Consider the following 23,842-nt stretch of genomic DNA (forward strand, 5'->3'; position numbering starts at 1 on the left):
ATCATGCTGTTCGTATTCGTACAGGAGCTAAGATATAGTAGTAAGCCCGCGTGTGTGATGGATGGATGGGTGGTTCCCCATATGGTGGACCGCGCGTCTCAATTCAGTGGTTCGAAAGTAGTAAGTACAGTAACAAGAGTAGATGTTGGGCAGGATGCTCCTGCTTTGCTCAGGGGTATCCATCGACCGTGCATCATCCCCGGACTGTCCTCCTTGGGCATTGCTTCGCCGTCACGGTGTGTAACAAACTGCACACCGAGATTCGAAGAAGATCTTAAATTACATGCAGTCCGGAGGCACGGAGAGAAAATATGTAGTAGAAACAACATAGTATAGGAAAGCAGTAACTTTTGTGGTATAATCCCTTCCATATCCATATACGCCGCCAATTCATTTGGGAAACCACCTCCCTTAACACATTGCCGCTTACAGGCTGCCAATATGGCAAATGGCAGATGGGGGCCAAGAATATCGAACACAGTTTACTATGAGCATTGTGCTCAGGCCCACTTTGAGAAGTCGAGCGAGTCTACCAGCGAATCCAAGCCGTTGATTTGCATGACCTCAGTGTCATTCGTGTTCGTTGACATCATGGACGAGCGGTGAGAAGTCTGGTCACTTGTCGTGGTGAAGAATGTGGCAACCGAAGAGCGCCGCAGGCTCGAGAAGCTATCTCGAACACCACTTGCTGGTCTTGAGCTGTCAGCCGAGGTCTGCAATTGTGGGCCGCTGCCACTGGTCACGATAGAACCGCCAACGGAGGTTGGTGGTGGCGACGGTGAGGGGGCCAACTTGGGTCCGTGTCGCTCGCGGAGGCGGTTGATCTCACGAAGGCGACTGCGCCATGAGGACACGTGCTCTCCGCCCTCGCGGTTCGCCCAGACAAGCGAGAAGACAGACGCGTTCAGGGCGACCAGCCGGATAAAGTCAGGCAGCGCCTTTAGGCTCACCATCTTCGTCTCGGCTGCCGGTGAGATTTCTGGGAAGCCCTCCTTGCTCATGACCTGGACCTTGAAGAATGGCCCGAAACCTGTAGCTTTCTCCTTGTCTCCTTCTTTTGCATCAGCTTCGCGTGCGGCTTCGCGGGTAGCAACGAAGGACGCTCTCGACTCTGGTGTGATGACAATATTGACATAGTTGAAGTCTGACGGGAAGGTGTCAAACTTGAATGGCAGGCCCGAGTCGTTGAATATAATGTTGACGAAATCATTGCCGATATGCCGTTTCTTGTTGATGCAATGGGGATCATGCTCTAGATTTGTTGGCATTTGCGTGGTGACATGAAATACCATCTCCGTGACTCTATCACGCCAGCAGAACGTGTACTGTCCATCGCTGTCATACTCACGATCCAGTCCTTGCGTGTTGAAGGTAGCACCCTTCAGTTTCGTCAGAGTACCCAGACCATTCAAGAACTCCACGTAGTCACGGCTCCCAGAAATGTTGGCTAGAATCTCGGTCTCTTTGGTTTGATTCTCTCCTATGTAGATGACGCCAACTTTGTGTCCATCTACGGTTGATGTGCGATCAAATAATCTGAGAGCCCGCTGGACAGCTTCATCATCTGGAAGGGGGATCGGTCGTAGGGCGACATCATGACTCTGTGGAATTGAAGAGAGCAATTGCACCAGAAGATGGCTGGGGAGAGTGCTGTGAGGTGGCAGATAATGAGGCTCCTTGCTCTCTGCCAGCATTCCAGTTTGATGAGACGGAGGTGGCCGGAAATTTTCACGAACAGTATAGCAAGATGTTCCAGACGGTTGTCTCTTGGTAATTTGAGCCCATCCGGCACCAACTGCTTGTTTGATGGTGACAATACTATTGCCAATGACCCAACGCTTCTCAAGAATCTCGCCAAATGTGGCATTTGTGAAGAAGGGATCTTCGGCAGACTCATCTGCATCAGCAAATGTGACTCTTTGCATGAAGTCGATGGTTGTCTGTGCCTGCTCGTCAGACGTAGCTCCGCCGTCAGCATCCTGGAACAGACGCTTCGCAATCCAGCCGACATGGTTGGCGCGATCAGGAAGTCTCAGTGCTAAGAACCAGAAGATGATGACATGATATGCGAGTGCATACACATATTGTGGTAGATCTTCAACGGCAGTAGGATGACCAAGTTGATCGTACTGGTGAGCGGTGATGATGCTTGGTGTGGAAGGCTCGCTAGTGTGGCTGTTTCGCCCATAACGTTTCTTTTCACGGACGGTGTCCAAGTATCGGAAGCACATGCCGAAAACGATTCGAAACTCCTCGTCTCTAAAGTTGCTATATATTCCGGGAAGACGACTGAGACACGCAAGGAATTCTAACACATGCATGGCTACGAACGGCGCTGTGATGATAGTCGCCATCTTCTGTAGGATCTGCACCAATGACTTGCTCACGGACAGTGGCAACTCGTGGCAACAGATGGTCAAGGCGTGAATACAAGTCTTCGCAGTTTGATGCGCAATGCCTTGCATGAACGTTCTCACTAGCTCGTCCTCTTCGGTCTTCGGGAAATGCTCATGATAACTCATAATCGTCGTTAGCATTTGGAAGATGCAGATCCCAACCTCCGGCCGTCGCAAGCCGGTAGAGGTAGGAGGCTCCTGGTACATATTCAACCTGATCTGTTCACAGAGCACCCGACGGATTTCCTGGATCTGAGGGATGGCGTCTCTAAATAGCGCATGGTTGCTCAGTTGCGAAGGTAGATGGACCAGGTTGAAGCTGTATACTTCCCAGTCGCACCCTTGAGAAAGGTTGTGCTGAATAGCCTCAAGCCAGGCGGCCATGTTTAGTGCGCCTGCTTCCTGCTCGTCATTCTCAGGGACTTCTCCATCGTCCATGTGAGAAAACAGAACAGGGCTAGCAATAGACGAGGGTATCTCAGGAAGAGCGTCCGGATCCGGTAAAGCCCATAGCTGCTGATACTTAGATGCTGCAGGTTTAGCACCGCTTGTCGAACGAGATAGTGGAACTCTCTCTGGATGCTGACCTGAGCCCTGGCCCTGGCCGAATGATATTCCTCGTGTTGTACGAGATGCGACCAGCTCACTTCTTGACTGTCTTTGAGGATGGGCTGCATCATCAGCCAATTTACGAGCTAAAGATGCCTCCGTCCGATATAAGACGCCAGCTAAGCCTTCTGATTCAGTAAATGGTGTCAGATAAATGCGATTGGCCCAATCGGCTCTGAGACGAAAGAGCATCTTCATCGCTGTCAGACGAGCATCATTCGAACGAGCCGATCTGGCGATGTGAATAAGCACGTTGAAAGCCTTCACGGCTTTGCTGACATTAGTGTTCATCGACCGCATGAAGATCTGGACGTAACCCCTCGCCACGACATTGGCCGGACTCTGGTTTGCAAAATATCCAGGGTGCTCGGAGGCTCTGATTGACTCGGAAGGTTGATTTACCAGCGGAGATATTGGTGATTGAAGACGCTCATTGGTGATGATGCCCCTGAGCGTCTCGACAATATAGTCGAAGAGATCATCGTCAGCTGAAGTAGCTACCGAGACCATGAATGACACTGTATCTTGAAGGACTAGAGTATCTTCTTCTTCGGCAATGTCGGCCAAAATGCTCTTTACCAAATTCGGCACACAATCTTTGTCAAGCTGATCTTCTACGAGCTCAAGCATATCATATACTTCGGTGACGCTCTGCAGAGCTCGTAGTCGCACCAGCGTAGTTCGGTTTCGGTTCAAATAGAAATGATCCAATATCAGAGACAGGTTGTCTTCCCATTCTAGATCTGAAGGGTAGCACGAGCGGAACTCCGCAAAATAATCCAACACTAGAGTTGCGGCAGAGTCTGGAAGAACTTGACGGACTTTGGTGAAGAAATTGATACATGCTTGTCGTTGGATAAAATCGGAACGGCGTTCGCGGAATATATCCTCAAGTCTAGAGATCAATGTCTTTAATTCTCTATTGATCGGATCATCGCTCTTTTCAGACTCTTCCTTCATGACAGAACGGACAGAGCTTTGGAAAAGGCTGTCAGCGTCGTTATTAGATGTTGGTATAGCTATTCGTTTCGCGCATTTCTCGGCCACATCGAACAGATCCGTCCAGTCCTCGTCTGCAAGTAATGGACTGAGCCTTCGGTCTCCATCGTCGAAGAGATAGTTGACCAGCCTCAGAACAGACGCGGCGATTCGAGCAGAGGGTGACTTGGTGACAACGTTCGTAAAGCCATCCATAAGAAGAGCAAACGGAAGGATAGGGTAGCCTTTGGCGCCGCCCTTCCATACGAGCTTCTGGAGAACTGAGAGAGCACCTCGTACTTCTCTATTGCCATCTTTCTCATTTTGTCCCTCTCGCGGATAATTGCGCAGGACATTGAGGAGGATCTGAACCGTGGCCTGGCCATTATGAGATTTGAGAAGGTTGGAGAGAGTATGCCATGCGTCCTTTTGCAGGTTGGATACGAGACAGTGGATGGAGCTTATCACCTCCACGCAGCGATCTAATTTTTCCTTCGGTATGGATCCGTAAGTGATGATGGCGTTCACTACTTCTATGCAAGCCCGTAAATCCTCCTCGACACTCGTGTTCATGCAGATGTCGAGCAAAGTATCGATAAGATTGCCGATAGTGTCATCATCGGCTGCCTTGGAATTGAATTTGAGTACTTCCAAGATGAACATGAAAAGCTGAGAGAAATTCTTGTCCTCGCCGAAGACCGCAGCCTTTCCCTTAGTTGACTTGCTAGCACTGCGGGAAGTCTGTCTCCTGGCGGTTCTCACGGCATTGTAAGATGCCTGGAGCCAAGACGTTATCAGAGGAATGACATCGTAATCGAAGCCGGACAAATCCCGCCCATGATTTGTTAGGTCGACCAGAGCTGCAAGTTGCAGATGGAAGTCGTCAGGATTGGCAGTCGCAGAGAGAGTCTGAAAGTATTCGTTCCGCTCGAGGTCAGTCGAGGAAGCATTCTTGACGCATTCGGTGAGTAACTCCCACCCAGCTATCCTCGCATCCGTTGGCTTTGCTTGCTCAATCAAATCCTTCGCGGCGTACCAAATATCGAGAACCGGGTTGAGAGGATAATCGGCAATAGCCAAACGAAGTGACTGAGCGGCGGCGACCCTCTCGGTAAGTGACCCATTCTTCAGCTGTTCGAAGGACGCTATATGATTCGGGGGTAGGCCGCTCACGGTTGGTGCGGAGACATCGACTTGGCCAGAGGCTGATACGGTCGAGGGAGCTTGTGAAGGAGGAGTCGGAGACTTGGTCAACTTCGAGCCAGTTAGGCCTTTGAAGACACTCGCAAGGCCCCCGGCGCCCCTAGCATCGGGGGACTGGGCAGCATCTCCCGGAGACGGCGACATAGAATCGGGGCCCTCAGAGCCCTGCTGGCGACCTAAGGAGACTATCCGGCGCAACATGTTAGCGATGCTTCCGCCGAATGCTTGACGTGACAAAGGTAGGTGGGCGGGGTGGACGAGGCACTTGTTGTCTGGGCTGGAGGACAAGGCATCGAGAAGGTTGATCAGAGCAGCCGGCTGGTTGATGGATTTGTAGTCGAGTCAGGAAGCGATGAAAGGTTCCCAGTTGCCAGAACAATGCTGGCAGGTGATCATGACGACCATGGTGGGATAGCTGTGCTCCGGGGCCCAGGAGAACTTCTGCCAGAGAAGTAGGCAAATGGATGGCAGACGGGCAGACGTTCAGAGGATAGACCGGAGGCAGTCAAGACTGACAAGGCCTTATCCGAGAGAGAGAGAGGGTGCGAGAGAGGAGTTGTGGGAGTAAGACATTGAGACTGGGACTTACAGGCAAACTGCTACCTGCATGCGGTGTGAACCACAAGACGGCTACCGAGCCACAGAGTTCCACGACGCCATCAAGGTGCAGCACACACGCAGGTAGAAATCTACAGTAAATGGTTGCGCAGACTCGGTTGATGATGTGATAGGGGAGCTGGTGGCCCCCTGAGCTAGCCGCAAATCTACTGCCACTTCCACTGCTGCTACTACCACATCCACGCTCCCACCAGTATCTGCCTAAGGTCAAGTCAAGTAGCCGAGTGGGTGCAAACTTGTCAGTAATCGATACGACGGTCGGCGACAGATGAAGTGGTGGCCTGGACAAATTGGATCGGAGTCGTGGAGGAGTGGTTGACGGGATTGGCGTGTGGTTCGCAGGTCGGGGTCGTGGTCATGCACCTAGCTAAGATTCGGGCAGTGAGCAGGTACGGTACAGTACGATTAAATGTACTTGATTTATTGGGGGAAGATGCAGAAAGCCGTGCAAATCATGAGGCCTTGCACCGCCTGCCCAGTCAGTGCTAACTAGTCTAATGTTAATCGCCCGGTCTCCACTCTAATCTCTTAGCGCAGCCGTGCTGTTGTTCCCGGCCCGCCGTCATTTGCTTTTGGTTCTGGTTCGGCGACGGGTCTCTATAATTCCGCCTCGGCCAATCACCTTTCGGTCTCAATGGGAGCTCTCCCAGTCGTAGCTATGGTCTCCATGTAGCCTTACCGGCCCGAGTCGCGATTACTTATATAGCTATCATGATGTTATGAAGGCACATAGAGAGAGAGGGGAAAAGACGGAATGAAAACAGATATAGTTCCTCTTATGTATAAAGCTAGGACATCAAAGAAGAGGACAGGTTGAAAGCATTTCCTCTGGCTCTAGCTACTCGACTTACAGCGCTCGGTAGCGGCCAGTGCCGCCTAGGTCAACTTTAGCGGGTAATGCCACAACGAGCACTGGTATATGTACCTACGGTGCTACCCCTCAAACCCCCACCTCGCCTAGGCCCAGGCACCTGGCAACGCTCCTAAGCTGCTCCCGTTTGTTTAAAAACTTCTGGGATATTTCGCTACACCTACATTTCCTCCTCCCCCACGGCCTGCACTCTAGTAGTACTCTTTCGGTGAGCACTTTGACGACACCAACATAACGGCACTGCCATCTCTCAGCTTTCAGACACTTGTGGGTATCGAAGGCCACGATGGCGGCAGACATTGGCCACATTGCACAGCTGCTGGATGCCACCCTTGATCCGCAGCAGCACAAGAAAGGTATTTGTTTTGATGTCATCACCGATCACCGCTCCACCAGTTACATACATGGATGTATAGCTCACCAAGATCACTATAACAGCTGAGAATGCCCTCAAGCAAGAAGAAAAGAAGCCTCAATATTCGCTGCAGCTCCTCAACATCGTCGCTGCAAAGCCGTTGGCCGCCAAAACCCGCCTCGCAGCCGCGCTCGCCTTCAAGAACTTCATCCGTCTCAACTATGTCGTATGTTGCTTTGTTTCAAAGTGATGGTGCTTTAAAGACTTGCTGACTTGGTGGCATATTTCAGGACGAAGAAGGCAACTACAAGCTGCCCCTCGACGAGGTTGCGACCATCAAACAGGAGCTTGTCGGTCTCATGATCTCCTCCCCACCAAACATCCAGACCCAACTAGGAGAAGCTATCAGCATTATCGCCGATTCCGATTTCTGGGAGCGATGGAACACATTAATTCAGGTAGGCCGGGAATGTTGCCAGGAACACAGTGTATGTGACACTAAGATGTGCACCAGGATCTCGTCAGTAGGCTTTCGCCCACCGACTTCAAAATCACAAACGGCGTATTGGAGGTCGCTCATTCGATCTTTGTGCGGTGGCGTCCTCTATTCCAATCCAATGCTCTGTACGAAGAGATCAACCACGTGCTTGCCGTCTTTGGGGAGCCATTCATCCAGATGCTGAACGTGAGCGATCCCTCCCTTCCTTGCCGAGGTGGCTCAGCTGACATATGCCCTACAGGTCGTTGACAAGCAGATCGAGGCCAACAAGGACAATGCTGATCAACTGAAGGGTTGGTTCGAGACTATGAGCCTTCTGGTCAAGATATTCTACGATCTCTCCTCCCAAGACCTTCCACCGGTGATTGAATCGCATCTCCAGCCCATCACAGGCTTGCTAGACAAGTACTTGTCATATACGAATCCCCTGTTCGAGTCCGATGACGACGATGCCACTGCACTAGAGACGACAAAAGCCGACATTTGCGAGGCTCTGCAGCTCTATACTACTAAGTATGATGACGATTTCGGCGGTTTCTGCGGCCAGTTCATCACTTCTGTCTGGAATCTGCTCTCCACAACTGGCCCCGAGAAGAAGTACGACCTACTTGTCAGCAAAGCCCTTCAATTCCTGACGGCAGTTGCTTCAGTGCCGCGGCACGCAGAAGCTTTCAATAACCAGGAGACCCTTGGGCAGATCGTGGAAAAGGTCATTCTCCCCAATGTCGCGCTTAGGGAGTCCGATATTGAGATGTTCGAGGATGAGCCGATTGAGTTCATCCGTCGTGATCTAGAGGGATCTGACACAGACTCAAGGAGACGAGCTGCTACAGACTTCTTGAGAAAGCTTCTCGAGAACTTCGAAGTGCTCGTCACGACTGTGGTGTCCAAGTACATAAACCACTACCTGAGTCTTGGCAAGTCAGACTGGAAAGCAAAGGATACTGCTGTTTATCTCTTCATTGCCATCGCAGCAAAGGGCACCGTCACCGCAGCACAGGGCATCAAGACGGTAAACCCACACGTCAATGTCATTGATTTTTTCCAGAACAATGTCGCGTCCGACCTATTGGACGATGCTGGAGTTGAACCGATCTCCAAGGTGGACGCTATCAAATACCTGCACAACTTCCGGAGCCAGCTGACCAAGGAGCAATGGCAACATGCCTTCCCACCCCTCATCAAGAATATGGCTTCCACAAACTACGTGGTGTATACATACGCTGCCATTGCCGTGGAACGAGTCCTATACTTTACCAATGATGCTGGAGAGCACTTGTTCAGCCGAGGCGATATCGAGCCATTTGCATCAGATCTTTTGGATCACTTGTTCAATTTGGTAGAGAAGGAGAAAGCACCAGCAAAGATGCAGGAGAACGAATTTTTGATGAGATGCATCATGAGAGTGCTCATCGTCATCAAGGATGGAGTCACCCCTATCATGGACAGAATTCTTGATCATCTAATCGCGATTACCAACATCATTAAGGCGAACCCTAGTAATCCTCGCTTTTACTACTATCATTTCGAAGCAGTCGGAGCTCTTGTTAGGTACGTTTAACGAGAACATCCAATATGGATTTTGCTAAATGAGTCAGGTTCTGCGGCGCAACACACGAATCAAAGCTGCAGGAGCGTTTGTGGGAACCCTTCTCCTATATCCTCAATGAGGACGTTTCAGGTTAGTAGCGCAAAACGCAGCTCCTCGTCAAAAACTAATAATCCTTCAGAGTTCGTCCCATATGTCTTCCAAATCTTTGCAGCTTTGCTGGAAGCGAACCCCACAAGCCCTCTACCCGAGAACTTCAAAACTCTGATTCCCCTTATCCTATTACCTAATGTCTGGGATACGCGAGGTAATGTGCCCGGTGTGGCGAGATTCCTTGCAGCAATTATTCCCAAGGCAACCCAATCCATTGTTGCCGAAAAGCAATTGGAGCCCATCCTAGGTATCTTCCAGAGACTGGTATCTGGAAAGAAGACTGAACAGAACGCCTTCGACATCCTCGAAGCCGTTGGTGGCTCGTTCAATGCGTAAGTCTTTTCAGTCTGATAGAATCTGAGTGAATTGAAAGCTAATTGTGGTCCGTAGCGCTGCCTTGGATCCCTACTTTGGCACAATTCTCACTATTCTATTTACAAAACTCCAGAGTAACCCATCAGACTCCTTCAAGCAGCGGTTTGTCCGCTTCTATCACCTGGTGTCGGCCAAAGGCGCCGAGGCTGGTCAAGGAGCCGACTATTTCATTAACAACGCTGAGACTCTTCAATCTGGCGTTTTCACCCCTATCTATCTCAACATCATTCTCCAGACAACTGGTCAATTTGCTCGGCCAGTTGACCGGAAGATTGGTGTCATCTCATACACCAAAACCTTGTGTGATTCGCAAGCTTTCGCACAGAAGTACCAAAAGGGATGGGGATTCACTTGCAATCACTTGTTGGATCTCCTAAAGAACCCGCCCAAGGTGGCCGCGGGAGTCGGTGATGAGATTATCACGGAGGCGGATGTAGACGACATCGGCTTTGGCGTGGGCTATACCCCTCTGAACACCTGCAAACGCAGTGCCCGTGATGATTTCCCCGAAATCACGGATGTCCAGAGCTGGGTAGGCCAATTCATGAAGGAGGCCAACACCCGACACAATGGCGCAATTGCTAACTTCGTCACGCAACGCCTAACGCCAGAGGCACAAGAGGCCTTGGCACCCTACTTGCGTTAAAGAAGCAGGCTGCTCGAATCTTGGTCAGACCAAGACTTCGAGCCGCATCTTCTTGGACATGTCCTGAAAGTCAGCACGTTTTGCTGTAGATGGGATGACCTGACGTTATGTGGGAAATGTAAAATGGCTACGAGTGTGGCTGATGGAAAGGAAGGCAACTGATACCACGTCTAGAGCGATGAGAGCTAGGAGTATCAGTGTCTCCAGGCGTTCTGGCGGAAAAGGCAGGTCAAGCGACCAGGTCAACCAAGCGTTGGGCAGACGTGGAACCGACCCAGCTTTGACGCGATGAATGCGTCTGTGTCTAGATGTACAGGAAGTACAGAAAAGAAACGTCTCATGAACCCATTTGCTCATATACTCCTCTAAATTGATTCCCGTGAATGACTGAATAGCCCAGCGTTTCGCTTCTCAAATAGTCAAATATTCTTCGTAATCCCAGGCTCGATGCCCTCCAACACCTCCATAAGCTCAGCAAACACCCTTTTCTGCGTCTTCGCACCCTCTGGGTTCAACACCATTGGCGCCGGATCACGCACTTTGCAACTGTCCAGGTACGAACCGTGGCTCCCCTGATCGGCTTCAGCCCCGCCAACCAGCGTGCGCGAGCCCATCTCACCAGTGCGGCCGAACAGGAGCAAGCCTGTCGCAATGATCCAGCTCAATGGCGGCGATGCGTGTCTGAAGAGCTGGGTCCGGCAGTAGCCCGGGTTGATTACATTGACGATGACGGGCGTGTCCTCGTTGCCCGGACGAGACCGCGCCATGGCATGCGCAAGCTCCCTCACGATGAAGACGACGATCAGCTTGGTTGTGTTGTAGCGGTCTTCTGTCATGTCTGCTTCGGATCTGAAAGCTTCAAATATGGACGGTGATTGCCTTTCCTTGAATCTAGCCTTGATACACGAGTTAGGCTGTCTGGGTCTCTGAAATACCCATTGGGTGTTGAAGAGGCAGTTACTTACAAAGTAATGCGCGTCTGAAGAGACAATAGACAGATGAGTCTGCACATTATGCTTAGACGCCGTCCGCCTCAGAGTCGGCAGCAGGAGGAGTGCCATGAGGAAGGTCGAGACGACATTGACTGTGACACTGCTCTCGAAACCTTCGAGCTCTTCAAATACACCCATAGCGAGAGCGGCGTTCTCAATCACGACGTCCAGGCGGTCCAGCGTCGCCGCGCGGCGGCAAAACTCCCTGACGCTGTCGAACGAGCCCATCTCCAGGGGCCAGACCTCGACGACATCCTTTCTGCCGGTAGTTATCTCGATATCCGCTTTGGCGACTTCGGCCTTCTCGGCGGAGCGACATCCCAGGATGACTTTAGCGGCGCCGAGCCTGACGAAGTGCCGCGAGGCTTCCAGGCCTAGGCCAGAATTGGCCCCGGTCACGATTATAGTCTTGCCGCTGAAGTCTGTTGCAGGCACAGGGAGTGGCTTGAATTGATTCCATAGAAAGTTGGCCGAGAAGCTCAATGGTCTATCGGGGCGGCTGGTCAGCAAAAACAGTCCAACTCTTAAGAGCACAGAAGCTACAGCACAGATTGAGAATCTCCCGGTAGTTGGCATCAGTGAACCAGGAGAACGGGCCGCATCCGGGGTTAGATATCTTCGCCATTTACATTGATGTTGGGGTGATGGAGGTTTTGCAGACAATCACCAGCTCTCACGTCTGGTGCGGTGACGGTGTCCTGGAGTTGCGGCTGTTTCACTTGAATACGAGTACAGTCTCCGCAATAAATCTGGGGGGTGGCCTGTTGGCACTGCCATCTTATCGCCCAGAACAGTCAACTAGAGATCTCCCGATCTCTTAGCAACGTTGTGTCAAGGAAATGCAAGAGCGCTGCCTGATAGTCCGTGTAAGTCAACCAAAGGAAAGATCGTCTTTATTCAAAAGGCTTGGCTTATAATCAGCTGTGTAACAATTAAATACAAGGTGCTTACTGCAGCGCGGGAATCCCAACGCCATGCAAATGTAGAATGGGTTACCTACCTACATATAAGTAGATACCAACCCTACGATAAGAGCCTACAATCTCGCCGACCAGTTTTGAATCATGCCATCTCTTCATAGGAAACGTAGGCCAAAGACAAAGTATCATGCCTCAGCTGCTAGAGCTTCTCCGTGTCTACGATTCTCGTAAATGATGACACTAATCAACCGATAACGTCCAACATCTCCAGAACACACTGGCAAGCTAAGCTAGCTAGGTAGCTTATTAGTGCCTCTCCCTGCTGTTTAGTACATTTCACTACCCCACAGTTTCACAGGAATGCCGTCCCCCACAGCGGACCACTACCTCGGTTCTCCAAGCTTCATGCGGAGACCAGCATCACGGTCTGCTGCGGGTATCCAATTCCGCCTTAGAGCCTCTACAACGTCACTTCCTGCTCGGCTGCGGGTAGCTGGTATGGTATGGTGTCTAGAACAACATGATATGGCATGACATCTTTTCTTCTGCAACCGCCATAGAGGCCTTCCTCTAGACGTCGTGTACTATCCCTGAGTCTGAAGCTGTAGATCAAGTGAAGCATACAAACATGGTCGGACCTCCCCCTTTGACCGGACTGAAGGTCCTTGAGTTTGCCGGGCTGGCACCTGGTATGGGCAATCTCATCCCGATTGGAGTTTAGTCCCACATGAGACTAACATACTCAATGTAGGCCCCTTCGCCGGCTTGCTCCTCGCAGATGCCGGCGCCAGTGTGCTGCGCATCGACCGCGCCATCCCGGGCAAGACTCACACGCCGGGCAGCGCCCCGGAGCCGACGGAGGACATGCTGGCGCGGCACAAGTCGTCCATCGCCGTCGACCTCAAGAACCCCCGCGGCGTGGCGCTGGTGCGCGAGCTGGCCAGGCACGCCGACGTCGTCATCGACCCCTTCCGCCCGGGCGTCCTGGAGAAGCTCGGCCTCGGCCCGGAGGTGCTGTGCGCGGCGAACCCGCGCCTGATCTTCGGCCGCATGACGGGCTTCCGCCGCGACGGCAGGTACCGCAACATGGCCGGCCACGACATCAACTACCTCGCCGTGGCGGGCGTGCTCGGCCTGCTGGGCCGCAGCGGCGAGAAGCCCACGCCGCCGTGGAACATCCTCGGCGACTTCGCGGGCGGCGGCGCCGTGCTCTTCCAGGGCGTCCTGATGGCCGTCGTCGCGCGCGAGAAGACGGGCAGGGGCCAGGTCGTCGAGGCCAACATGGTGGACGGCAGCGCGTACCTCGCGACCTTCCCGCGCTTCGCGCTCAAGACGCCGCTGGGAGACCAGCCGCGCGGTCAGAATCTGCTGGATACGGGCTGTCCGTACTACGATACATATGAGACCAAGGACGGCAAGTACATGGCTGTCGGCGCGATAGAACCGCAGTTCTTCAAGGTCTTGATCGAGGGGCTGGGCTTGGATGGTCAAGGATGGGAGGAGCGTAGGTACAACCGCAGCGACTGGGCCGATCTGAGAAGCCGTATCGAAAAGTCCTTCAAGAGCAAGACGAGGGCGGAGTGGGAAAAGACGTTTGATGGCACCGATGCCTGCTGCACACCCGTGTTAGACTTCCGCGAGATGGAAGGAAGCGCCGAGAAGGAGGGCGATCAGAGACCGTCCGTCGTCTTGAGGGAAACACCGTGTCTCGCTGTGCACCAGGGAGCTACAGATCCCGCCCAGGGGCAGGGGGCTGGTGTATCTGGAAACGGATATGCCGGGTCTGCGCTGTATCCCGGAAAGGGTGGGGAGGAAGTTCTAAAGCAGTGGCTCAGCTGGTCCAGGGGCGCACAATTTGACGTTGAGAAGGGCGGCTTAACGTTAAAAGAAAGGTCAAGATTATAATAGGGTATATCATTATCTGAAATTCATTTTTGGCGCACAGCAATTGGCAAACATTACCGCCGCGGTATAAAATGTTCCATTTTCATGTCCGTTGCAACTCTGTCATCGCCAGAGACTCCTCGACTCCATATATGCACTACTTTGGCAATACCTCACTTTTAGCTACCTAGTGCTTCTGAGGTGGTTCTGGCGTGAAGAGCACTCACTCTAGAGATCTGAAGAAGCCCTGAAGATAATTCGCTGCCTGTCTTCGCCATCCCTTCATTTTCCTGAGGGACTCGGCGGTGGATTCGGAGGCGGCGGTGGAGGGGTGTCTCGAGATCTGCCAGCCATCTTCCTAGCACTACGATACTGCAACTGGCAGTAATCGCACAGTTTGAACTCACGGGGTACGAATGATAATCTTCAGAAGACACAGTCGAGTTCCTGATCGACCAAGTCTATTTGTCTTGAATCATTGAATCTGATGTGTTGCAATGAGCTACCCAATCAACCAAAGGAGATAGTTAGCCAAGGGTTGCTATGTCGACCGAAGAATTTTGTAGATATCTGTATGAATTTATTGCTGGTTAGCTACGAGATTGCTTGAAGGATATTTACACTGATGATGCATCTGCTGTTTGCTGTTTGCTGTTTGCTGTTTTCTTATTCTATCGGCCCGCTGCATAGCTCCTATACTACTACTCTCACCGACAGCTGATGGCGTGTTGTCCCGGCTTATTCAGGCGACTTGAAGGATGGTTCAGAAAAGAGCAATCAGATCCAGTGTACTCCCCCCACTTGTCAGCCATTCAATATGCAGGTTTGTCGGCCTTTCTAGGCCCCCTTGCCAGCGGAGCGGGCGTTGGGGCGGCGGATTCTTGTCGTTCTCCTCCAGAGAGGTCAGACAGTTAGAGAAGTGTGGAGGAGACGTGGGATGCGGTGTCAGGAAAAAGCAACTCCGAGTTCTTGCTTCTGATCCGATACGTGGGCTACTCTTAGCCTAACAGCCGATGTGCATCACAGTCTAGACTTTCCCTGTCTTTTTGTTTGTTTCTTCCATGACGAAACCTTGACCGTTTCTAATTTTTTGGTTGATTTGAACTGGCTGCGAACGTCTTGTGCTCCTCCCGTCTTTTCTGGCCATGTTGTCCAGAATCCAGGCCCAGTCGCTTACTGTTGCGAAAATTCCCATCTCAAGATCATGGAAAAATGGGATTGATATTTCAACTACTACTACTACAATACCATACGTCGCGATCTCAAACCCGTCGCCCTCCATTGTCTCCTCTGAAGTAAATGTGCTACAGGTCGGCCTTCTTTCCTTCGTGTTGTCGTCGAGTCATCTCGTAGTCTAAAGCAGGCGCGGCCAATACACCCCCGGAGCACTCTGTAAAAAGCAATCCCCAAACAACAGGTTATTAATAAGGGGATAGTAGTCAAGGGGAGGAGGAGGAGAAGGAGTAAGGAAGCCCAATCTTCATTCGGCCGGTGGTATCGAAAAGGGACGAGCTCTATGGATGAAGAAAAAAACAACCCGCCCCGTAACTTCCGGTGTGACATGACTCTACCCGCATTACCACAACGACTATCTAGGCCGTCACCGCGAATTGCTCTACCTGGCTTGATGTACTGTTCTGTGTGGTGTTCGTCTGGTGTCTTTGTCTGGGCACTGACGCTCACTGAACTTGGCTGACGATTTCGCTTGCGCGAGACAGGGACTCTACCATCTGCTGGCACTCCTTCCTCCTGCGGATAGTGTAGTCGCTCTCCTTTAGAAGATCGTCCAGTTCGCTAGCCCTGTACATGTTCTCTAAAAGCTCCTTTTGCATCTCATCCTTGGTGAACCTAAAAAATTCTTGTGAGCATGCGATTCGGGAAACATACTAGGGATAAATACATACTGGACGAGGGTAAGCATGATGGCCTTTGGTACCATGTCGATCATGGTCCTCTTTACGATGTTAAAGTAAGAGGCGATGAGCAACTCTGCAGAGACGGTTAGACAAAAATAATAATAATAAGGCTTGTGTGAGCTTACTGATAACCTCAACTTCAATATTCTCTCGCTCGGATAGTGTGCCGGACGCCTTCAGCATCGGCGGCGGGGGCTCCATAGCCGCAGCCTTCTTCTTGTTCTTCGCAGCGAAGAAGCTGCCAAAGAAGCCTCCATTGGAGTCACCGAGGTTGCTATCAGCCAATGTCGGGCTTGCTGCTCGTGGTGTGGAGGCAGAAGCAGGTAGGGGTTTGCCAGTCTTGGGGTCAACCTGTACCGGCTTTGACGGATTGTGGCGCTCGTTGACCATAGCCATTGCGCGGTGGCCGTTTAGGAAGTCAGGGTGGCCAGTGTTGATGTAGCATGCTTCCATGGCAACAAGATCCTTGACGAGCTTGTTGGTGGGGTCCATAGCCTTCTTGAAGAAGCCAATGACCACAGCATGAACCTTCTCCTTGAGGGAGGGGTACCGTCGGTAGAGGGTCTTGCCGAGCAGCTGGCTGAGAATGCGGACAAGCTCGTCGTAGACGAGAGAAACGCACTTCAAGCTTGGCTCCTCCAGCCGCTTAATCTGCTGCTTGACAATCAGCTCGAAGGCGGTGGTGCCGACAAAGAGTGCCGGCGATGAACCAGAGGAGTTGTAAAGAATGGTTCGAATGTCCACATCCTTCACAACATCGAAGGGATCCACCGCCTTCACACCGTTGGAGTATAGCTCGTGGAAGACGAAGCTGATTCTGGCACCTCCGGACAGCTCGGTACTTGACAGCTCTGTGTTGTTGCCGTCAAGAACAGTCCGCCACTCGTTGGTGAACTCCGTGATAATATTCAGCACGATGTTGGCGCTGTTACCAAGTAGCGAGGGGCCAAGGCTGTCAAGCTCAGACGTGTACTTTTGCAGAGAGCTCGCAATACGAGCCTTGATATCCGGCAGTGTCTGCTTGATATGCATCATCAAGATGAGATTGAGCTTTCGCGCCAGGTATGGTGTTCCGCAGTACGAGCTCTTATTTCTGTATGCCTTGTGGTTCTCGAAGTAGTTCTTCTCGCCCTCCAGGGCGGCTTGGATGGGCTTCTTGTTGTCGATATCTCTCTGACCTCGATTTACAACAGGGACGTATCCTAGGCGTAGAGGGATGATACGACCGGCAAGAATATCGACGACATCCGTACCCTCGTCCATGAGGTCGACCTTGGTCAGAACACCAATGGTCCTTTGTCCCTCGGGGTCCACCTCTCGAGCGAGCTTCAAACCATCAGAGTTGGCCAGATCGATATTCGCAGCTGTGACAGCCAGGATGATGGCATTCGACTTTCCAATATACTTCATGACCATATCTCGGATTTGTCTCTCGATATCTCGCGGCTGATCACCAACAGGCACCTTTGTCAGACCCGGCAGATCGACCAAGGTCAGGGTGAGGACGTTCGGAGAGTAAACTCTCAGGTTGATCGGCGCAGGTGAAATGCCCGCATTCCGGCCGACCTTGGCCTCTGTCTCTCTGCTGATTTCATCTCGGATCTTGTTAAAGTCGTAGAACTTCTGCCCAGGAATATGCAGGAACTCGCCCCACTCGTCTGCGTTTGCGGCCTTATCAGTGCTGCCAGCGATCTCCTTGTCGACGCCATTTGTCTGGGCAGAGGCAGGTCGGTTGATGAGTTGGAGCACAAGGGGTCGTCGTGTCACGATACCGGAGCCTCGAGGTAAGCTTGAGAACAGGTTGTGTTAGTCTTGTGCCCCGCGATGCGTGCCAGGATCTAAAGGGAAAGGGGGTGAGGCTTACAAGTCTCTGCCGACGATATTCTCTAGCACGGAACTCTTTCCACTGGACTGGCTGCCAACGACGACTATTTGGGGAAGATCGATGGGGTTGTTGACTCCGACGGTAGCGAAGACATCCTGGAGCTTGTTCACGAGCCTAGAGACTGTAGATTAGCTTTGTGTGCGACCGAGCAGGAGGACCGTTGTCGCAGGATCGCCAGGCTCGAGCTTTCTCGGGACAAAGACGTACGTGATGAGAGCTGGGTCTGAGATGCCTCCCTGCGTCGCAAGAGAGTTATTAGCCGCCATGACGCCGATATTGGGCGGTCGTTTGGAGCCGCAGGTGATGCCCGATGTGTCTGGAGTGGCCTCCTTTTTGATGGCTCTATCTGCCGCAGGGGGGCTGTCTGCAACCTGTCCGTTTCCGTATGCCTGGTCGACGGGCTCGCTCTTGATCTTTAGTTTATCGTCGTCTTCTTCCTGCTTGATAGTAGGAGATTTTGATGTGCGTGGTGCAAGATTAGCTTGGGAAGTTTTCTATGACGGGGGTTGGAGGATAAGGTAGTGCTGTAGAGCAAGCAGGCCGGGGGAGATTTGACTCGCAAGCCGACATTCACAGGCGTGGCACGTAACTAGCGTCGAACCAGCTGGACTTACGTATTTTTGCCGCTACACCGACCTCCATGGTGTGGCGCTCGCTCATTGTGGCGCACGTGATACTGCCTGGCCAGCTCATTCAAAGCGTTCCACCGTATTACCTAGGTAGGTGCTATTAAACTGATGCCTGGAAAGTCCACGTCGTCCCCTGAGTAAGAAAACGCGGCCTCTAAATTCGATATATCGCTTTGCAATTAGGTCAGCCGGATGCTTGGTCACTTGTAGTTGTGTCTGCTGAGCGGATCAACAAAACTAAAGAATATCCGGAGGAATTTGGTGTCTTCTTGTAATCAAATAGAGGAATTATTGTCGACTTCTGCTCTGGTCTTTGTGAGCCTTGATGAAGCCGTGCTTTAGGGTGAAGCTCAAGGTAGTGATGAAGTCTTCAGCTTCATGGTTCAAGATGACCGAAGTTCCGCGTATAGCTGTACGACAGAACGCACTCCACTAACCTGATAGCACTTTCGCGAATTTCGGGTCAAGCATGAGGCTGCCTGGGCGCATGTCGCGTAGGTGGTTGTCATGGCCTTCTGCTTCGAGTAATGTGACGGAAATTTCAGCTGTTGAAAGCGGTAAGCGCTCGGGAACCAAACATAAACACTGCAACAGTCGATGCCAGATTAGAAGGAGTTTTGGGGGTTAACGCTATATGATTCTACGGTGCTCCATCTATCTTTGCGTTGACACACAATGTCCGATCCCCCATATAAATCGTCTCATCCTCCCAAGCAACTAGCTCACAGTCTACAAGGACTGCGGTCTGAAGTGAACAGTATTCCGCCACTGGTGTATCGCTTCACTCCCTGCATGGAGGGCAATCTTGTCCTCTCGCTGATGTACATGTATCCTCCAGCTCCAGATCCGCTACAGGGGGCCCTTCAGGTTTCCCCTGAATCCGCCATGAGCTGCAAGATGGTAGAGAGCCGCCAGAGGCTCGTTCACCTAATGACTAATGCCGGCCGACGTTGACCCTGCTTAAACATAGCCCATCAACCTACCCGATAATTTGACTGCCGGACGCCCGCGTGGATGTTGATGCTAGCGTGACGTCGTATAGCGATACTGGAAAATAAAATGGAGAATCCCGGAAGCCCGATGCCTGTCTCTCCAAGTTCGCCAACCCATGCATTATGGTATGATCCAACGCAAAACAAAGAAAACTTTCAAGAAGCCAGAAGCTTGACTGCGGAACTATACCTCGGCAGGCTGCTCACTCCGCCAGCCATTGGAACTGCGGCCATTCGAGTTGTAGGATTTCAACGCCACGCTTCGTAACCGATCCTTGTTTGACCAGCTATGTGAGTTGTAAGTATGATGTTCACATTCACCCAGAAGAAAAAGGGAAAAGAGCGCTTACATCTTGACTCTGCTGTCATCACCACAAGATGCAAACATACAAGGATCTTCTGGATTCCAAGAAACGGCATTACATCGCGGGTGATGTCCGTCTAGCTTCATGACAGGAACGCCAGAGTTTTTGTGCCAGATTGATATGAAGCCGTCTGCAAGCTGTTAGCAGTGTTCCAAGAATGATGGATCTAGACTTGCCTTCGCTACCACTTATGACAAAGCTCTCATTTGCACCACCAAGGTCGCTCCTGATTGTATATTCACCGCCGGTATGGCCTGTGTACTTCTGCACCACCTCACGAGTTACAATGTCGAACAACTGAGCCTCGTGGTCCTTTGTGTTAATCAAAAGGAACCTCGAATCTTGAGTGATGCTGACTGAGGTCGGCCTAGACTTCGTCTCCATTTCATATTCGAGTTCACGGGTCATGAAGTTGTAGAGATGAAGATTATTAAGATCGTCCATAGCAACCATCCAGTGGCCATCCGCCGATACGGTAAGATCTTCCGTGCGATGCTTTTTTGTCCAGGTATACAGCTTTTCTCCATCGAGATTCCACTGGCACAAGGAACGGTCCTTGTCGAAGGATCCCACCACAATAGAACGGCCGTCGGCAGCCCAGACACAGCTGCTGACAGGCTCTTCGAAACGTTCTAGTGATCTCAAAAGAACGCCAGTCTGTGAGTCTATTAGTATGACAATTCACTAGGCGGAGACAGTCATAGTTACGTTGGCATCCCAAATGCGGGCGAAGCGATCCCGGCCGCAAGATACAATCATGGAGTCATCAGGGCTCCATGCAACATTACCCACACCGCCCTCGTGACCATCTAATTTGAATGCCAAGTCAAAAGTAGTAACATCCCAAACATACACGGCCCGGTCACTCCCACAACTGGCCAGCCGTGTGCCGTTGTGTGAGAAACGGACTTGCCAGACTTCACCAGCCTGCTTGTCCAGCTCATAGATGACCTCAGTTGGGAATTGATTCCTATCACATACATGATCCGCATATAATGATGGGGAGGTGGCACTTGTGTGATAGAGGCAGTTGCCGATCTGCCATTCCTTCACTTGCTGGAGAAGCACAGCCAGCCGGTGCTCCGGTAGCATGACTGATGGTGATATGCATTCTGCAGGCTTTGTTAGTCACATTCAGGTGCCAAAGAATCGGATTATATTAGACATACTGGAGAGCTCGGAGAGCAAGATATGTCTCGACTGGCCGAATGCACCGTCCCACTCGGCTTTGACCTTCAGATCCTCTGGAGACTGGCACATGAGAAGGCTGGAGAGGAAGTGAAGCTGTTGCGTGTCTTGATACAATGGTGTCAACTCGGTTCGGAGGACTGTGAGAGCTCGGCCGGTGTCCTGCTTCTCTAAGAGCTCCAAGAACTTTTGTTGTCTTAACCAGAATCTCATGACATTTCGATCGGCTCCTTGCGCAAGGACCAAGCCGTTGCCTGCCTGGCTTCCATCTGCTGCTGTGCTGGCTCCGAAGAGGAGCTGTTCTGCTTCAGACCATTCCCCATCAAGAACGGCGGAACGGAAGGATGCCACAGTCGGGCTCTCAAGCTCACAGCCGCTGTCTCTGCTCACACTCCTAGCAGCGTCGTTGTAGCCCATGTCAGACAAGGCCTGTATGAGGATTCGCGTGACCTCTTCTCGGTCATGGCCAAAGAAGGTTGCTGGTGCCTCCCGGGCAGCTTCCTTGCCATTCTGTGAAGATCCGTTCAACGAGCCTGCGGATACCGCCTTGTGTGTCCCATTAGTCGACGCCACCAATGGGGTTCGCGGTAGAGCGCGAGATCCGTTGGAGAGCCCTCTGGATGTCCCGTTAGAACTTGCCTGTCCATCTCCGTCGGCCAACATGCTGGCGGCACGCCTGCGTTTGGTCTGGGGTCGTCTGTCCGGGGTGGGTGTTGCCGTAGAAGAGCTCGAGGCCTCCCCTGCGGTGCGCTCGAGTTCGTCGTCCGATGTCCCTCGCTGTCGTCGTCCAAGAAGCTGCCGGGTAGTACGGGTCGTGGCTGCTCGCGGAGCTCGGGCACGTGTTCTCGTTAAGCGCACTGAGGGTGTCGGTTCGGTCTGCTGGGAGGCAGCAGGGTCATTCGTGGTTTGGGCAGAGAGGACAGTGTTGGGAGGATCTTGGGGGTCTTGCGTGATGGATGGGTCGTCGGAGGTGGATGGGGTATAAATAGGGTTCGATGGGGGGATTTGGTCTGCCACTGCGTTCGTGCTGCGGGAGAGCTTCCCGCGGCGATGGTGATAGCTTCGTGTGTCTGTGGTTGGTGTGCTGCTGACAGCCGTACGGGTCAACAGGAGTGACAAGAGAGAGAGAGAGAGACCCGATCAACGGCAGCAGAAGCTGTTCATTCGGTGTCGATGTCGATGTCGGAGGTGATCACAGGATCGCAGCAGGGAGGAGCTTCCCTAGCAGCTCGAGGTCACGGTCGGCGCTAGGAAGGGTATCGATGATGACTTAAGATGGCTCCGGCATTTGGCCGATTGAGGAATGGCGGGAACCGGGGCTCAGCAGGCGCTGTGATGAACCGCTCAAAAAGCTATGTTGGCTGGTATCTGTGATCTGTGATCTGTGGTCTGTGATGTACTGTGTAAGGCAGATATCGAGATGGGACAGGGTCACGGTGTTTCGCAGAGTACAGATTGGCAGTTGATGGTGTGTTAAAGAGTTGGGGAACGGGCGTGCCGTCCGGTAGTGTTGGCGGTGGTGGTGGTGTCTTTGGGGGCAGCGTTTAGGTCGGGTCAAGTGTCTCTTCCTCCAATTAGGTACCTGCCACCTGTACCTAGGCAGATAGACAAGCTCGCTGCCCACTGGGCGATCACTGATGTGGAGGAAGCTACCGTAACTTGCCGGAACTCTCTCTATCTACGTGACGCACTTTGGGTAGACGGGCTACCTGGTAGAAAGAAGCAGGCAGGCAGGCAGGACCCATCATACCTGCCTTGCGGGCTCTTTTCACTTCTTGTTCTGACCTTCCTTTGCCTCAGACCTTTCAGATTAGATTTGGCAGGCATATCTAGGAGCTAAGTAACCTAAGTGCCTAGGTAGGTTGGTATCTTAGGATGGAAGCTGTCTGGGGCAATCCGAGATGTGCGTGCGTGCGTACGCATTCGATGGATTACAACTACACCGGCCCTACCAAGGTAGGGAGGTAGGGTAGCCAGCCAACTGGGCGCCCCTGTTCCATCGCCTCACCACCACCACCACCACCACCACCAGGGTTGTCTCCGCACAGCAAATCCTCGTGATCGACCCCCTCCTGAACTGTAGGAAGACCACTAAGTTTAGTGTGTGGGTTAGGCCTGATGACATTGTGGAAGAGGCGTTGGTTCGCTGACAGTAGTCGGACATGACACGGGCGTGCAACTGATAAGGGAGCGTTCCGAGAATATAATTAAGCTTCCTCTTGATAAGACAGACACTTCAGACTCAACCCGAGTTTGTCGAGTCTTCAAGTCCACTTGTCTCTATTTTCTCTTCGGTTTCGCCCTCGTAGCCTGCTTTCTTTATGCCTTTCTTATTTCAAGTGGCTCAAACTTGAGAACTTGTCTACAGAACACAGCTCGCCAGACTACCTAGGTAAAGCTCGACGCTGTAAGTGAAGTGACCTCTCACAGGTGAAGAGGGGAACATGCCCGTCGCTCCGTTAGTAGAGGGATAATTACACCACAGGACAGGCCTGCAGGTCGCCGCAACTCCAGAGTGCCCAGCCAGCCAGTCTCAGACTCCGATGCACAGGCAACCTACCATACCTGATGTAAGCGTTGAGCTGCAGCGCGTTGATTGGATTCGCCTTGACTGGACTGGGTTGGGGCCGCTGGGCTGGGCTGTCTCAACAACCCCTCCCCTCTACTAGCAGCACAGGCAGGGTCAGGAAAAGGAGGGGCAGGTGAGAGAACATCAAACAGCTCATGGGGAGCCCGTGATCCGAGCGGCGACCTCGCGCGCTCTGTGGCCGTCAGTCTCGGTCTCAGTCTCAGTTTGTCCATTTTCGGCTTCTTTCTCC

General features: G+C 52.2%; 6 protein-coding genes across 6 annotated transcripts; 2 read left to right on the plus strand and 4 right to left on the minus strand.

Moving 5' to 3' along the window:
• Positions 1-500: 500 nt before the first annotated feature.
• Positions 501-5,387, minus strand: UCRPA7_7869 (putative gtpase activating protein; the record flags this gene model as incomplete). The annotated part of the gene is made up of 1 exon (XM_007920390.1): positions 501-5,387. One exon carries the CDS (start codon positions 5,385-5,387, stop codon positions 501-503), a length of 4,887 nt encoding a protein of 1,628 aa, XP_007918581.1.
• A 1,574-nt stretch (positions 5,388-6,961) lies between these two features.
• UCRPA7_7870 (putative chromosome segregation protein) lies at positions 6,962-10,252 on the plus strand (the record flags this gene model as incomplete). The annotated part of the gene is made up of 8 exons (XM_007920391.1): positions 6,962-7,031; positions 7,114-7,256; positions 7,321-7,488; positions 7,545-7,715; positions 7,771-9,080; positions 9,128-9,210; positions 9,260-9,563; positions 9,622-10,252. The coding sequence occupies 8 exons, from the start codon at positions 6,962-6,964 to the stop codon at positions 10,250-10,252; spliced, it is 2,880 nt and encodes a 959-aa protein (XP_007918582.1).
• A 419-nt stretch (positions 10,253-10,671) lies between these two features.
• UCRPA7_7871 (putative short chain dehydrogenase protein) lies at positions 10,672-11,820 on the minus strand (the record flags this gene model as incomplete). The annotated part of the gene is made up of 1 exon (XM_007920392.1): positions 10,672-11,820. One exon carries the CDS (start codon positions 11,818-11,820, stop codon positions 10,672-10,674), a length of 1,149 nt encoding a protein of 382 aa, XP_007918583.1.
• Positions 11,821-12,792: 972 nt separating this feature from the next.
• On the plus strand, positions 12,793-14,069 carry UCRPA7_7872 (putative alpha-methylacyl- racemase protein; the record flags this gene model as incomplete). The annotated part of the gene is made up of 2 exons (XM_007920393.1): positions 12,793-12,853; positions 12,916-14,069. 2 exons carry the CDS (start codon positions 12,793-12,795, stop codon positions 14,067-14,069), a joined length of 1,215 nt encoding a protein of 404 aa, XP_007918584.1.
• Positions 14,070-15,727: 1,658 nt separating this feature from the next.
• Positions 15,728-18,509, minus strand: UCRPA7_7873 (putative vacuolar sorting protein 1 protein; the record flags this gene model as incomplete). The annotated part of the gene is made up of 6 exons (XM_007920394.1): positions 15,728-15,896; positions 15,953-16,037; positions 16,090-17,753; positions 17,829-17,963; positions 18,057-18,282; positions 18,464-18,509. The coding sequence occupies 6 exons, from the start codon at positions 18,507-18,509 to the stop codon at positions 15,728-15,730; spliced, it is 2,325 nt and encodes a 774-aa protein (XP_007918585.1).
• A 2,010-nt stretch (positions 18,510-20,519) lies between these two features.
• On the minus strand, positions 20,520-21,440 carry UCRPA7_7874 (putative wd domain-containing protein; the record flags this gene model as incomplete). The annotated part of the gene is made up of 2 exons (XM_007920395.1): positions 20,520-20,947; positions 21,005-21,440. 2 exons carry the CDS (start codon positions 21,438-21,440, stop codon positions 20,520-20,522), a joined length of 864 nt encoding a protein of 287 aa, XP_007918586.1.
• Between the last annotated feature and the right edge of the window lie 2,402 nt (positions 21,441-23,842).

Source organism: Phaeoacremonium minimum, assembly GCF_000392275.1.
Source record: "Phaeoacremonium minimum UCRPA7 unplaced genomic scaffold PA7_03_scaffold_558, whole genome shotgun sequence".
Classification (NCBI taxonomy): Eukaryota; Fungi; Ascomycota; class Sordariomycetes; order Togniniales; family Togniniaceae; genus Phaeoacremonium; species Phaeoacremonium minimum.